The 12,915-nt window shown below is 31.0% G+C and overlaps 1 protein-coding gene across 1 annotated transcript; it reads right to left on the reverse strand.

Moving 5' to 3' along the window:
- Positions 1–58: 58 nt before the first annotated feature.
- On the reverse strand, positions 59–2,545 carry LOC21386547 (eukaryotic initiation factor 4A-13). Its single transcript, XM_010096653.2, has 4 exons — positions 2,380–2,545; positions 1,289–1,358; positions 1,052–1,158; positions 59–634 (listed from the first exon to the last, which is right to left on the reverse strand). Exons 2-4 carry the CDS (start codon positions 1,354–1,356, stop codon positions 63–65), a joined length of 747 nt encoding a protein of 248 aa, XP_010094955.1. The 5' UTR covers positions 1,357–1,358; positions 2,380–2,545; the 3' UTR covers positions 59–62.
- Positions 2,546–12,915: the final 10,370 nt, after the last annotated feature.

The raw sequence follows: 12,915 nt of genomic DNA on the forward strand, positions 1-12,915 counted from the left end.
AAACTGTGAGAGAGAGACAGAGAGAAAGAAACCAGTAAACCATCAATACGAACCTCGTGTAGTCAGTAGATATCTTCCCATAAAACATTAACCCAAAATATAATCCCCAAGCACATAAAACACACATCTAGGAAAACAATCAAATTTATAGCAACTAGTACGAGGAATAGAAGGGGAAAAAGGATCAAAAGAAAGTTAAAAACCTGATCCTTGAAACCTCGTGAAAGCATTTCATCTGCTTCATCCAGAACAAACATCTTAATGTAATCTGGACGAAGTGACTGTCTCCGCAACATGTCGAAGACACGACCGGGAGTACCAACAACAACGTGCACTCCACTGGAAAGAATACGCTGATCTTCACGAACGCTAGTGCCACCAACACATGCATGAACCTTGACACCAAGATAATCACCTAGAGCGCGCATAACCTTTTCAATCTGCTGAGCAAGTTCTCGAGTGGGTGCAAGAACCAACGCCTGGCATTCAACTAACCCATAATCAAGCTGCTGAAGAATTCCAGAGCAGAAAGTGGCTGTTTTTCCAGTTCCAGACTGTGCTTGTTGAATCACATCAAGTCCTTTGCAAAAGGGAACAATTCCTCTTTGCTGAATTGCCGAGGGCTTCTCAAAACCTACAAATAAGTTCAGGCCATGTTATCAGTTTTAATGTTGCTACAAGAACAATTTACATGTCAACATACACAAATCTTTTATGTTAGGAAATGGTCCTAAACCTAACTTCGATTGAAGATCACGCCACTTATGTACTGATATAAAAAGACAAACAAGACACTAACAGCATAAGCTGACCAGCTTATATTTTGACAAGCAATCAAATAAAGATGAACCACGTATGATGATAGCACACAGCTACAACAGTGATAGAGGTATGGAATGTATGGTAGGCAACTTAAGAAGTAAACTTGCCTACAATCCTCCTTAATTTCAAAGCAAAGGTTCAATGAAGTACCAGTACTATAAACTTTTTATTTTTATTTTTAATTTTCCAAAAGAATATATCATGGTGAGAATGTGAGTCCGTGACATACCATAAGCATAGATGCCTCTAAGGAGGTTCTCCTGCAATCCCATAGCATCAAAACTCTCAAAAACCTCATCATAGGATGTGAAGAAGTCTGATCCATCACTGCCAAGTCTGCTCCCATCATTTATCCAAGAATGAGAATTTGAAATTAGCGATACACAAAATAGTGGGGCTTTGCTATCATATCTATCAGGAAACATGATTATTAGTAATAACAATAGAAAAACTTATGGAAACTTACAACTCATTCATTTTGGCATCATACTGGCGAGCATCAAATTGGGATCCTTCTGGTACCACACCTGCCATGACTGCAAAAAACACGAACCATATGTCCAACTCAAAACTAAAGCTCACAAAAAACTTGATTCGTCAAGGTATAATATCCAAAGCTTCAAATGTTACATTCAAAGGGAGATCTTTTTCGCATCATTCATTTTTTTGATAAGTTGTCTGTCACAAACCAAGGATAGAAGAACGATTAATTAAACATAATTACTTTTGTCATTTTATTTGCAGCCGTTCTATATGAAGTTCAAAGCATATTCACAAAGTTTGCTACAACCTCAAACTTAAGTAGATATGCAATGTGTGTGCACTAAAGCCTGATGCTTTCTTCTTCTTCTATGGATAGATCAGAGTGGACACATAAATGCACTTTTCTCTTGCTCTCACAGTTTATTAGAAGAGAATATGTGAAGCCTTTATTTTTCACTTGGAAAAGTTAAAAATCTTAACTTTAAATGTTTCTATAGTTTCTTTACTGCCCATAAACTCAGTGCCTAGACACCTAACCTCTTGCATAAAATTAATACAAATCTATAAAGACGTCTCATAACACAGCTTAGTTGTGTGAAATCAACCTTTTAATGGGATTTAGGAATTAACATAAAAATCAGCTAAAAACCCACTACATAACAAACTAGAACAAGCTTTAACAAACAAATCCAAACAGCACCGCATCAAATTCCATACAAGAGTTCAGCAAACACACACTCGGATTAAGCATCAGCGGAATCGAATTCACCGCTTACGCGATTGACCCAAATCAAGGGAAAAAAAAAAAGCTTCATACAACAACAAATCGCAAACCAACCAAAACGAAACAAACAAAATAATTAAACGGAATCCCGTAGAAATCATATCAGTTTGCCTCTTTTTTTTCCTCTCTTTCAAAAAAATCAACAAAAATCGAAAACAGTCGATCTACCACAGAAAACGGCAAAATCGTAGCAGAAAAACAAGAAATCTAAACTCGAGCTAAAGACACAAACTTGAACCGATAAGAAGCGAAAAGGAAGAGTGAGATTGGAGAAGGGAATCGAAGAGTACCTGATAGAAGTTAGAACTCGAAGAAGAAGAAGATTTCTGTGAGAAAACTTTGTTTGAGAGTTGTGGGTTCTTTCCCAAACTCCTTGGATCTCTCGGTGGTGTGTCAGTGAATTGGAGGGATTTTGGAGGAGTCGAGGAAGGAACGCAAACGCAGCAGAGGAGTAAAGAGGATTAGGGAAATCTAAAGGGATCCCTTTATGCCTCACTTTTTAGTTTCCCGATTTTACCCTTCCCTTTCTTGAATATTACTGCTGTTTTGGAAAATTGCATCCTGGACCCTAACCTTTTATACTGTCAAACTTAGGTCCCCAACTTCTTAAAATATGCCTTGAGGAGAAAGTGCGAGCCTTAGGCCCGTTTAGTTCATACATTTAAACGCATAATATTTCTCTTATAAAAGTTTGAATTAAAAAAAATTATGATTCTCACACAAAATTTGAATTCAAAATCAAAATCACTGACTTAAACTCATAAACCAAACAGCTTTTAGCTTATTTGTCCAATACAAATTGACTCAACAAACAATCTGATCGCTTAAACCATAGGTGTACCAACTATCATCGCTTAAACCACAGCAAGCCTCGTACTAGAATTAGTAGCAATGTTGTGATAGGGGGAGCTGACCACATTCTCTATGAAGGTTAAGGACGTTTCTTTTTTTTTATTTCACCCCATTATCCATGTATTATTATCTGTGTGAAGATGTAAAATAGTCCCCAACGATTGAGGTTTAGTCACTAAGTAGTAAGCACTAATTTTTTTCTCTCTTTTGGGCAAAGTAAATTTTCTCTGATGAAAAAAGTAAGATGGGATGAAATTGAGAATTCAAGAAAAAGAAAAAAAGAGATTTAGAATAAAGTAAGGTAATTATTAGATATAGATTTTCGTTAGTGAAGGTGTGAAATGGGATTTTGCTGTGATATTTCTTTCCACGTTGTTTGATTTTAAGAGTTTTGTGTTTTTCTCCTAATTTATTAAAAGGCAATTCTATTCATACACTTTTTTTTTTACTCTCTACACCTCATTCTAAATATACACTCCATATATTACTTTGCACACTCTTATTATTCCAAAACTGTCCTTAACTATTTTCATAACATTATTAATTCTTGATTACTCTATTTTTCCCTTTAAAAAAAAAGATTACTCTATTTTTCTTTTCACACTCACCATTTCATTTTTAGTTGAAGCTTTAAGCATGGAGCATTTTCTCATATGTAAAAAAAATTACTATTATATTTTTTAGAAAAATAAATGACATTTATAAATATAGAAAATTATTAGTGTTAAATTTACATTTTCTTGACGTTACTATTTAAGAACGTTATAGTAAATTTTTTAGGGTAAATGTCCTTTATTTTTCTAAAAAACCGTAACGTAATTTTTCTTTATGAAAAAACGCTTCATGCCTAAAGTTTTAATTAGAAAAAAAATAAAGAAATAGAGAGATAGACAAATGATAATATTAAATTAAGGAATTAACATGAAATAATGAGTGTGAAAAGAAAATGAATTTGTAAAGAATTAAATAATCTTATGAAAATAGTTAAGGGTAATTTTGAAATAATAAAGTGTATAAAAATCAAATTTAATCATTTTAAAATTATATGGGGTTTGTATTTAAAAGAGAAGTGTTGAGAGTAAAAACGAGTTTGATAGAACCATCCTTTATTAAAATGTAGATTTGCGTTTTTGCTGATTTTTTTTGGGTGAAATTTTGTATCATGTTTTGTTTTCTTAGCTTCTTTGGTGAGATTTTTTTTTCTTTGAAATGTTGATTAATTTTGACTTAACAATATGGAAGATCCTTTAAAGGAAAAGTACACGATTTGTTATGGTTTTATACATGTTTATTATTTATATTATTCTAAATAATTAAGTGTCATTGTGACTTTTTATTTTTTTATTAATTGAATGACAATTATTTTTTAATAATGGATTGGCATAAATAAAATTTTTTACCATCTTAAATGGTATTTTTAATTTTTTTCCCATCATTTAACGATAAAAATTCAGTGTGCGAGGAAAGACCCACTTGCATTACTTTCGTTATTTTGGGGAGTCACGGAATATGTTTAAACAAATTAAGACCTAAATGTAATTCCTTAAAAGTAAAAGGGACCAAAACTGCAATTTTCATTTTGATGTTTGTTTGTTTTTGTTTTTCCCCCTTTTTTGAAGGGGATTTTGATGTTTTCCAGCATCTTCTGGTGCCGTTTTGAGACGATTGGGCTGCTGCGCGTTGTCGTTTCCCTTCCCCTTTTGAGAAGAAAGTAATTTGCGATGTTAATTGCTTCTCGACTTTCGAGTAGCTTTCCCCCCCCCCCCCCCCTTAGCAAAGAACAGAGGAACAAGAAAGTCTTGGGTTTTGCTTTTTTCCGCATCAACCAAACTCGAGAGTTGGAATATGCATTAATCATTAATTAAAAAGAAAAAAGGAAAACCTTGTGATTTGATCCTTTAGAAGACATATTTCTCCCTCGTTTTCTTTTCTTTTCTTTTTTTTTTTTTTTTTTTTTTTTTTTTTTTTTATTTTTTGTGAACTAACCCAACTCCATTGAATTTGAACACAAAACTTCAAATCCAAAGGGGGGTGTTCATCATATTCAATATGCTTTTTAACTTCATTCAATTTGATTCGCATGCGTGAGGGGTTTTTTTTTTTTTTTTTTTCCCTCAGTACGTATCGCATTTTATCAGTTTTTAGAGAACGTCAATTAATGCAGTCAACCAATTATTCGTATTTTTGCATATTGGATGAGATCAATTTATAAGAGTATTTATAAATTTTATCAGCATATTGATTAGTGAGCATAGTAATAAAGGTAGAATTTAAGAGGGAGAAAACTAAAAAAAAAAAAAAAAAAAAAAACGTATTTTTGCATATTGGATGAGATCAATTTATAAGAGTATTTATAAATTTTATCAGCATATTGATTAGTGAGCATAGTAATAAAGGTAGAATTTAAGAGGGAGAAAACTAAAAAAAAAAAAAAAAAAAAGAAAGAGAGAAAGAAAATAGATCCAGGAGAAAAAAGATAGAGATAAAGAAAGTGTAAGATATTTACATATATATATATATATATATATATATATAAAAAAAATACTCTTAACAAAATTAGAATTATAAGTTCAAATGCCGTAAAATAAACAAGGCCTTTCATCTCCTAAAAATCACATAGTTCTAGACATACTTTTATGCTTTAAATTAAACATAGATAAGAGAAGAGAAAATATAATGGGGAATAGAAATGGCTATCGTGACTCGTCTTCCATCAGCAAAATTGATGGCAACCATTATCAGCAAAAACAAAAAACGCAACCAGAGCCTAATTTGGCCACATACAGAAGCAGCTCCGACATTGACGATTCAGTTGACAGAATTGGACTTGCTTTTGGGCCGAGCTTTATGAATGGGTTACACCCAGATAAAAGCCCAAATACGGGAATAGCTCAAATAAAGGCCCAAAAGACCCGGAAAGTTTGCCTTTGCTCAAAAGAACTTGGGCTGTTCGCAAGTCCTCAAACGAGGTGTCGCATCTTTCGGCTCTGGCTCTGGATAGACTTCAGACGGATGAATGATTGAAAAGTTTGGAATTCAACCAGTTTTTATTTTTCACGTTTTTTAAAAAAAATAATAATAATATTTTTAAAACGACATTTAGCACAATAAAGATAAAAGATTAAAATAAAAATAATTTTTTGATTTAGTGTAAAATAAGAGAGAAATAAAAACAACTTTTAATCGTTTTTCATTTTTTATTTTCGTTTTCTCCTCTCTCTCGAGTAGAGAGAAAGAGAGAGACATTATGAGTTTTTGTATACTGAAAATAATCTCTTAATAAAACTACTAAACGTATTTTTAAAAATAATTTCTATCTAGATTAAAAACGCTTTCATTTTTTATTTTTATATAAAAAATAAAATCATTTTAGAATGAGTTCTAAACGCGTCTAAAAAATTCCCGTGCGTGTTAAAGGTTTCCAGGTTTTTTTTTTTTTTTTCAAGAGGCGTACTGTTTGATATGTATTCGAAAAAAGTTATCCATATCTCATCGTCAGGGGAACAAAAAAAAGAGCAATCCAAATCTTGACTTTGGATTTAATACCACTAACGTGTGTCTGTCTAAGTTCATATATGTGGAGTCCATTATATAATAATAGAATGTTCGTGGACTCTTTTCAGGAAAGCAGATCGTGGACAAATAAAAAATAGACAGCTCAAGTAAGTGTGATTAAGTTTTACAAATTTTTAATGAAAAATACATACTTTAGTGATCATAATTGAAGCACTTTTTAAACATGATTCCTCTGTGATAAATATATCCAACTCCTGAAATGTGTTTCTAGAAAAAAAAAAAATCATTAAATGTGAATAATTTATTTTTTCTTTGAGGATAACCTTGTGACATTTTGGACGCTTATTCTTTTGGTTGCCATAATTTTGGGTGGGAGTATTTTCTGTTTTGAATATTGTAAAAAAATCACTGTACAACTAAATGAGTGTGTATACTGTATAGATTCGGAAATATATATTTTTTTTATAAAATTGATAATAAGGTTATTATGCAGGTTTTAGAAGTAGGAAAACCCTTGGATAACAATTGTATTAACGTATTAAATTAAGTTATTAACAGTTGATATTTTACGAATTTTAATATATATATATATTTGTTTATCAGGCTCTTTTTTATTTCATGTCCATGCACGAGATAAAATTGTGTCCTTAAAATTAAATAAAATCTTAAATCCATCAATCATGATGATGCAACGCATTGGTATTTTACTACCGGCGGTATGTATATTTGCTTGTATTTTTAGTTTCACTGATTAATTAATAATGCCTTTTTTTTTTTGTTGTGGAAATCTGTGTGATTGGTCATGGGATAGATGGAAAAAAAAAAAAAAAAACTCAGGTACACCGCAAATTCTTAGATCATTGACGTCGGAGGAAAAATACAAGGGAAGCCCCCTAAATCCTGCAGTGCCATTTTTTGCCGGGTGAGGGAATTAATTACCAAAATAAGAAGTAATATATATATATATATATATATATATTCAGCAAAACATATATATATATATATCCAGGGGACAACAAGTTTCTTTGTGTCAAATAATTAATTATACGAACTACTTTAAAAATAATAACAGTCACAGTAATTTCACAGTATATATATTATCTCATAAATGTTTGTTTCACAATCAAGTAAAGAACTTGAGTTGTGTATGTGTGTATGTGAGAGAAAAATATTATAATAAAAAATTTAAATTTAAATTTTTATGAGAGAAAACACAATAATAATAGAACTTAATTTATGATTTGAGTTGTTAAAAGAATGCCTCGAGAGTATGATTTTGAGCTCCCAAATTTTTGCCAAAGTTTCTGAATTTGATACACTCAAGATTTATAACAACCTTTGATTGCATTCCGAAGACAACAAACACCTTGGCTGTATTTGGAGTTATTTTTATTTTTATTTTTCACGTTTTTTGAGAAAAAAAAATGAAAACGAGAGACAAACGGCGTTTGACACAATTAAAGACAAAAAAGGGAAATGAAAACGATTTTTTAGTTTAGTGTAAAATGAAAGATAAATGAAAAATGACTTTTAGTCGTTTTTCATTTTTTGTTTTTGTTTTCTCCTTTCTCGAGCACAGAGAGAAAGAGACATTAATAAATTTTTTTATACTGAAAACAATCTCTTGATAAAACTACTAAACGCATTTTCAAAAATGAATTATATCTGAGATTGAAAACGTTTTCATTTCCATTTTCATACTAAAAATAAAATAATTTGGGAACGAGTTCCAAACGCACCCCTTGTCTTCACGACTTTCTATCCAATTTATTATAAGTTGTTCGGTATTTTGTCTAGTTGGCATGATTTGATAATAATATGTAAAAAATTCAAAAATAGGTTCTAGATGTTTTGGTGCAGATTCAGATTAAGAATCAGTTTCATAGCAGATTTGGAATAGAGATTTTCATGGAATATTTGAATCCGATTTTATCCAGATTGTTGCTGCAGATTCCGCTTGATTTGATTTTAGAATTCAAGTTATATTTGAATTCGAATTTGAAAGTAAGATATGCTTTTGTGTTGTTGCAGAGCCGATCTTGATGCAGATTATGAAGTTTAAAGTTGCTGCTAATTTTGCATGAGAAGATATGCTTGGTTTCAAAATTCAAATATGGATTCTTGGTGATTAAAAGTTAATTACGTGGATGTGATAAGCAAGAAGTTCAAATTGCTTTATAAGTGCATCACATGGTTTGATTTTTGAAATTAGAAAAGTGTGCAGATAAAGGGTATGATCGTATGAAGATATTGCTTGCAAGACTAGTTGGATTCGGTCCCAAGTTAGTAAGGTTGGTTTTGTGAAGATTAAAGCTACGGGATTCAAAATTTAAGATTATGCTACGGATTATGTACAACATATATGGTGATTTTGAATCAGATATTGTGCAGATTTTTTGGGAAAATATCGTGAAGATATTTCGGAGATTTTCTAAAAGAGAGAATCGTGGAGATTTTATTTTGAGAGAAAATCATGGAAGATTTTCTTGAGAGATTTTCTTGTAAGAGTTACTTTGAAAGGAAATTATGTGAATATATTATGCTGCTTCATCAAAGATATACAAGTACAAGATATTGTTGAGAGAAAATCATGGAGAAGATTATGTGAGTTTGAGAGCTTTTACAGAAAAATATTCAGAGAGTCGTTTGTGTTTTTGAGAGACATTGAGTGTTAATCATAATGCATTTCAGGAGAGAGGCTTATTGCTTTCGGGAGGAAGCTCTTTCGGTTGTAGAAAGTTCACCGGGTGAATAGAAGATGCATGGTGCACGCTAAACAACATCACTGTAGAGATTCATCACAGCAGCATAATTGTCTAGGAAGGAGTCCTGTGTGAATAAGTCTGTCATTGTCTGCAATTTTTGGAACATAGAGAATTATTTACTGTTTGGGCATGGCTTCACAGATGTAGGTGTATGCACCAAACTGTGATACCATATTGCATGTTCTTTTTATTTCTGCACTTTATTCTGCTCTAAAAACTAAACATAATTAATCTCGATCTTAACTAATTACGCCGTATCTCAAATTGTGTTATAACACCATCTGAAACACCAGACTTAAAACAACAAATCTAACATAAGTATTTATTCTGCATAATAGTTGTGTGGAATCAAACATGTATCTCCATAAACTTTTTAGTTTGATAAAAAATGCCCTGTAGAGTTTATCGGTGTCATTGCTTTTTGAAGCGATCTTGCCTGTAAGTGGCCGGAATCAATAAGTCAAAGATGCTAATTAAGAGGGCATTTTATGCAGCACTTGTAATAATTACGGGACCTATCGAATTTCAACCTCATTATATAGTTTCTATGAATAAATATTTGTTGGGTAACCAATTAAATTAATACATGTAAATATAATCCAACTAGAAGCTGCTTGCCTGTTAAATATGCTGAAGAGCTACTACATTAGAAGGTCATTTGTCACGAACTTAAGTATTACAAATTAACTTTTAAAAAAAAAAAAAAAAACGTTTGTTAAATTTGCACAAAATACAACTTTAACATTATATTATGAATCACTTCAGTATGATCAGGAACTTCCCTAAACCATTTTTCTTTTTTAAAAATTAGATGCCAATTACCTATTGTTTATTTGTTTTAGCCCTTATTTAATCTGCCTATTACACATACATATATAGAATATAGATATTGGGATCTAGGGAAGTGTTATAATTACTGCAATACTATTACGATCAAGTGGCTATTCATATAATATATTTAGTGCAAACCAGTGATTTCACGCTGAGCTGATCATCAGATTCCTGAACTTTGGACCACCTTCCGCCAGTTTTTCAAGTCCCTTCTTGTTTGCTTTTTTCTTCTTTCACTTCTGTTTAGTGGGCTACTGATAATTTCTTAATTTATTTTGCGTATTATGAAACGAATACGTAATTTCTACATAGGACGTGGACCAGTTGGGTAACTGTACATTTTTTAAACTTTAATTCCCATTTTCGCCTAACTGAAGCACATATATTGATCATATCTACATTAAAAAAAAAAGACTCATACTCTTTTAAAGTGGATAAATCTATATTTTTATCTTTATTCTTGATTAATATCCTTTTAATCAAATAACTACATTAGTTAAAAGGGTATTAATCAAGAATAAAATGAAAATTAAATTAAGACTCGTACATTGTTAAGGTAAGTTCAGTAATATTCTCAAACTTTATATACTTGAACACACAAATATTTGGTATCAGCTTACTTTCATCAATTTTTCTCCCTTTACCTTTTCGCTATGGACTCCATCGTATCATGTATTTGAATATAACTTTTGTATATTTTAACTATTTTTGTATACATACATTGTTAAAATATTAAAAACTAATACGTGAGCTTAATAAGCTAGTAAATTAACATGGTAAAGTCTAAAGTGAGATGGAGTGTTAGAATATTATTAGCCTATGTCTTAATAGTATTCAAACTTTTATGGTTGCGGATATAGTTTAACGATAATTTTACATATGATTTCACCATATTAATGTAGAGTTTAGATCTTCCTACATTTTAAAAAAAAAAAAATATATATATATATATATTTTAAGCTTTTGGTGAAAACGATAAATTAACATAAACGTATATCACGCAATGCTCTAGCTTTATTGCCTTGCCAAACATGGTGTATTAATTTGTATTAAGTGACCTTTTACACATCTCTCTCAAATTCTCTCTTTCCTTTCATTAGGAAGCGGAGTAGATAGCAGATCACATAGATAATAATCCGAGAAAAAAAAAAGAAATCCGATTGGTGGGAACTGGCCCTAAGCCCTTAACTACTGGGGTCTCTTATTTTCTCCTTTCTTTTCTTCTCATCTTCATTTTATATTTCGGCAATTCTAGGCCGAAGAGGGAGATCATTAAAGATTTTCTCTCAGGTTGGATTTTTTTTTTTTTTTTTCATTTTCCCTCTTCTGTGTATTTTGTCATAGTTCAAGTATTTTCATAATGAATAATTAAAAACATGTATCCACTTAAATCTTGTTTACAGTGGTGTTAATCTGGTTGTGGTAATAACTTGTTTAGTTTTAATATTCTTCTGTGTTTTCTTATTACACCTGTAGCTTTCGAGTATCATATATAGATGATTGTAGGGGGCTGAAATTTGACGTCGACAACATGTTCATTATTATATTAGTCAGAAGAGCCCACATAGGAGACAAAGCAAATTGAAAAGCAAAAGTTTTATATCTTATTCTAGAGCTCTCGATTTTATCTCATTTGTGAAGTTACATATACTCTAATTAAAAAAAAAAAAAGGAATATGAGAAAAATTCTCAATGTTCTTTACTAAGAACAATAATTTGACTATGTTTTCGTTTATTAGAATATGGGTCATTTGTTATATCTATCTTATTACTTTTACATGATTTTTAGTATTGTGAATATATAATATTTAATCAGTTGAATGAAATTACCACTTATATATATATATATAAATTCGATCAAGAAGAGGATAGGGTATTTTAGAACTAATTAATTAATTGAAAACAAACCAAAGTATACTGCAGAATAATTGAACCCTAAATAATAGTGATTGTCTCACATTATTTCCATATAACTTAAAATGTCACAAAACTATAAGTTGTAACGTTCTTGGTACCTTCGTCATAGAGATCTTCATTTTTTAACTGTTTAAATCCCGTTTACTCATATGGTAACACCTATTTGATTAGTAATGTTAAAATGTTACCCTTATTAACTAGTCACGTGACCCACATATAATTAACCTAATAAATTAACACCGCGATCCAAAAGCATCAAAATTTCAATTTATATATAATAACCTTGAAAGATAATCTTTTTGAATGAAACTCATTTTTTTGGACAATTTGCTTTTTTTAGTAATATATACATCTATTAAATTAATGACGCGTGCTACATTAACACGAAAAAAATATCACACATACCCATATTGCCATTAATTCGTACATGGCCTCTCCTACTCCTCCTCTTCAGGCTCTTTCTTTTTTTCTTTTTTTTTTTTCCTTCTTATTATTATTTTTTAATTTTTTAATTTTAAGTAGAAAGTGACCCGGTTGAAATAGTCCGCAGAGATGGGGCACGACAATTTCTGGCAGTTTGAATGTGGGGATGATACTGAGACACCTCCACTCTCGGCCAATGCATGGAGGGTTGCTAGGCCAGGGAGACATGTGATAAAGCACGTGGCTTCTGCTTCAATTGAAATGATCCACATAATATTACATCTTACATGTATGGTTGGCCTTGAGTTGGCAAAAATAAAAAAAAACACGACAATCCATATAACTACTGTGATGTGAGGATATTATTAATACATTTTAGCTGCATTAATTCTAAAGATCTTTTTTCATATTTATATTATATTATATATTTTATTATTTTCTTGGAATTATCATTTTTCTTGTTTCTCTTTTCTTTTCCTATGTTATTATTAATTTGTTGCCCCATGTGATCATAAAGTTGGC

This window comes from Morus notabilis, unplaced genomic scaffold, assembly GCF_000414095.1.
Source record: "Morus notabilis unplaced genomic scaffold, ASM41409v2 Scaffold2467, whole genome shotgun sequence".
NCBI lineage: Eukaryota > Viridiplantae > Streptophyta > Magnoliopsida > Rosales > Moraceae > Morus > Morus notabilis.

Coding starts and splice junctions, on each gene's coding strand:
- LOC21386547 (XM_010096653.2), bottom strand. CDS start 1,356: ATGGCAGGTGTGGTACCAGAAGGATCCCAATTTGATGCTCGCCAGTAT. Junction 1,159..1,288: donor GATGCCAAAATGAATGAGTT/GTAAGTTTCCAT, acceptor TGATGGGAGCAG/ACTTGGCAGTGATGGATCAG. Junction 635..1,051: donor TAGAGGCATCTATGCTTATG/GTATGTCACGGA, acceptor ACTTATTTGTAG/GTTTTGAGAAGCCCTCGGCA.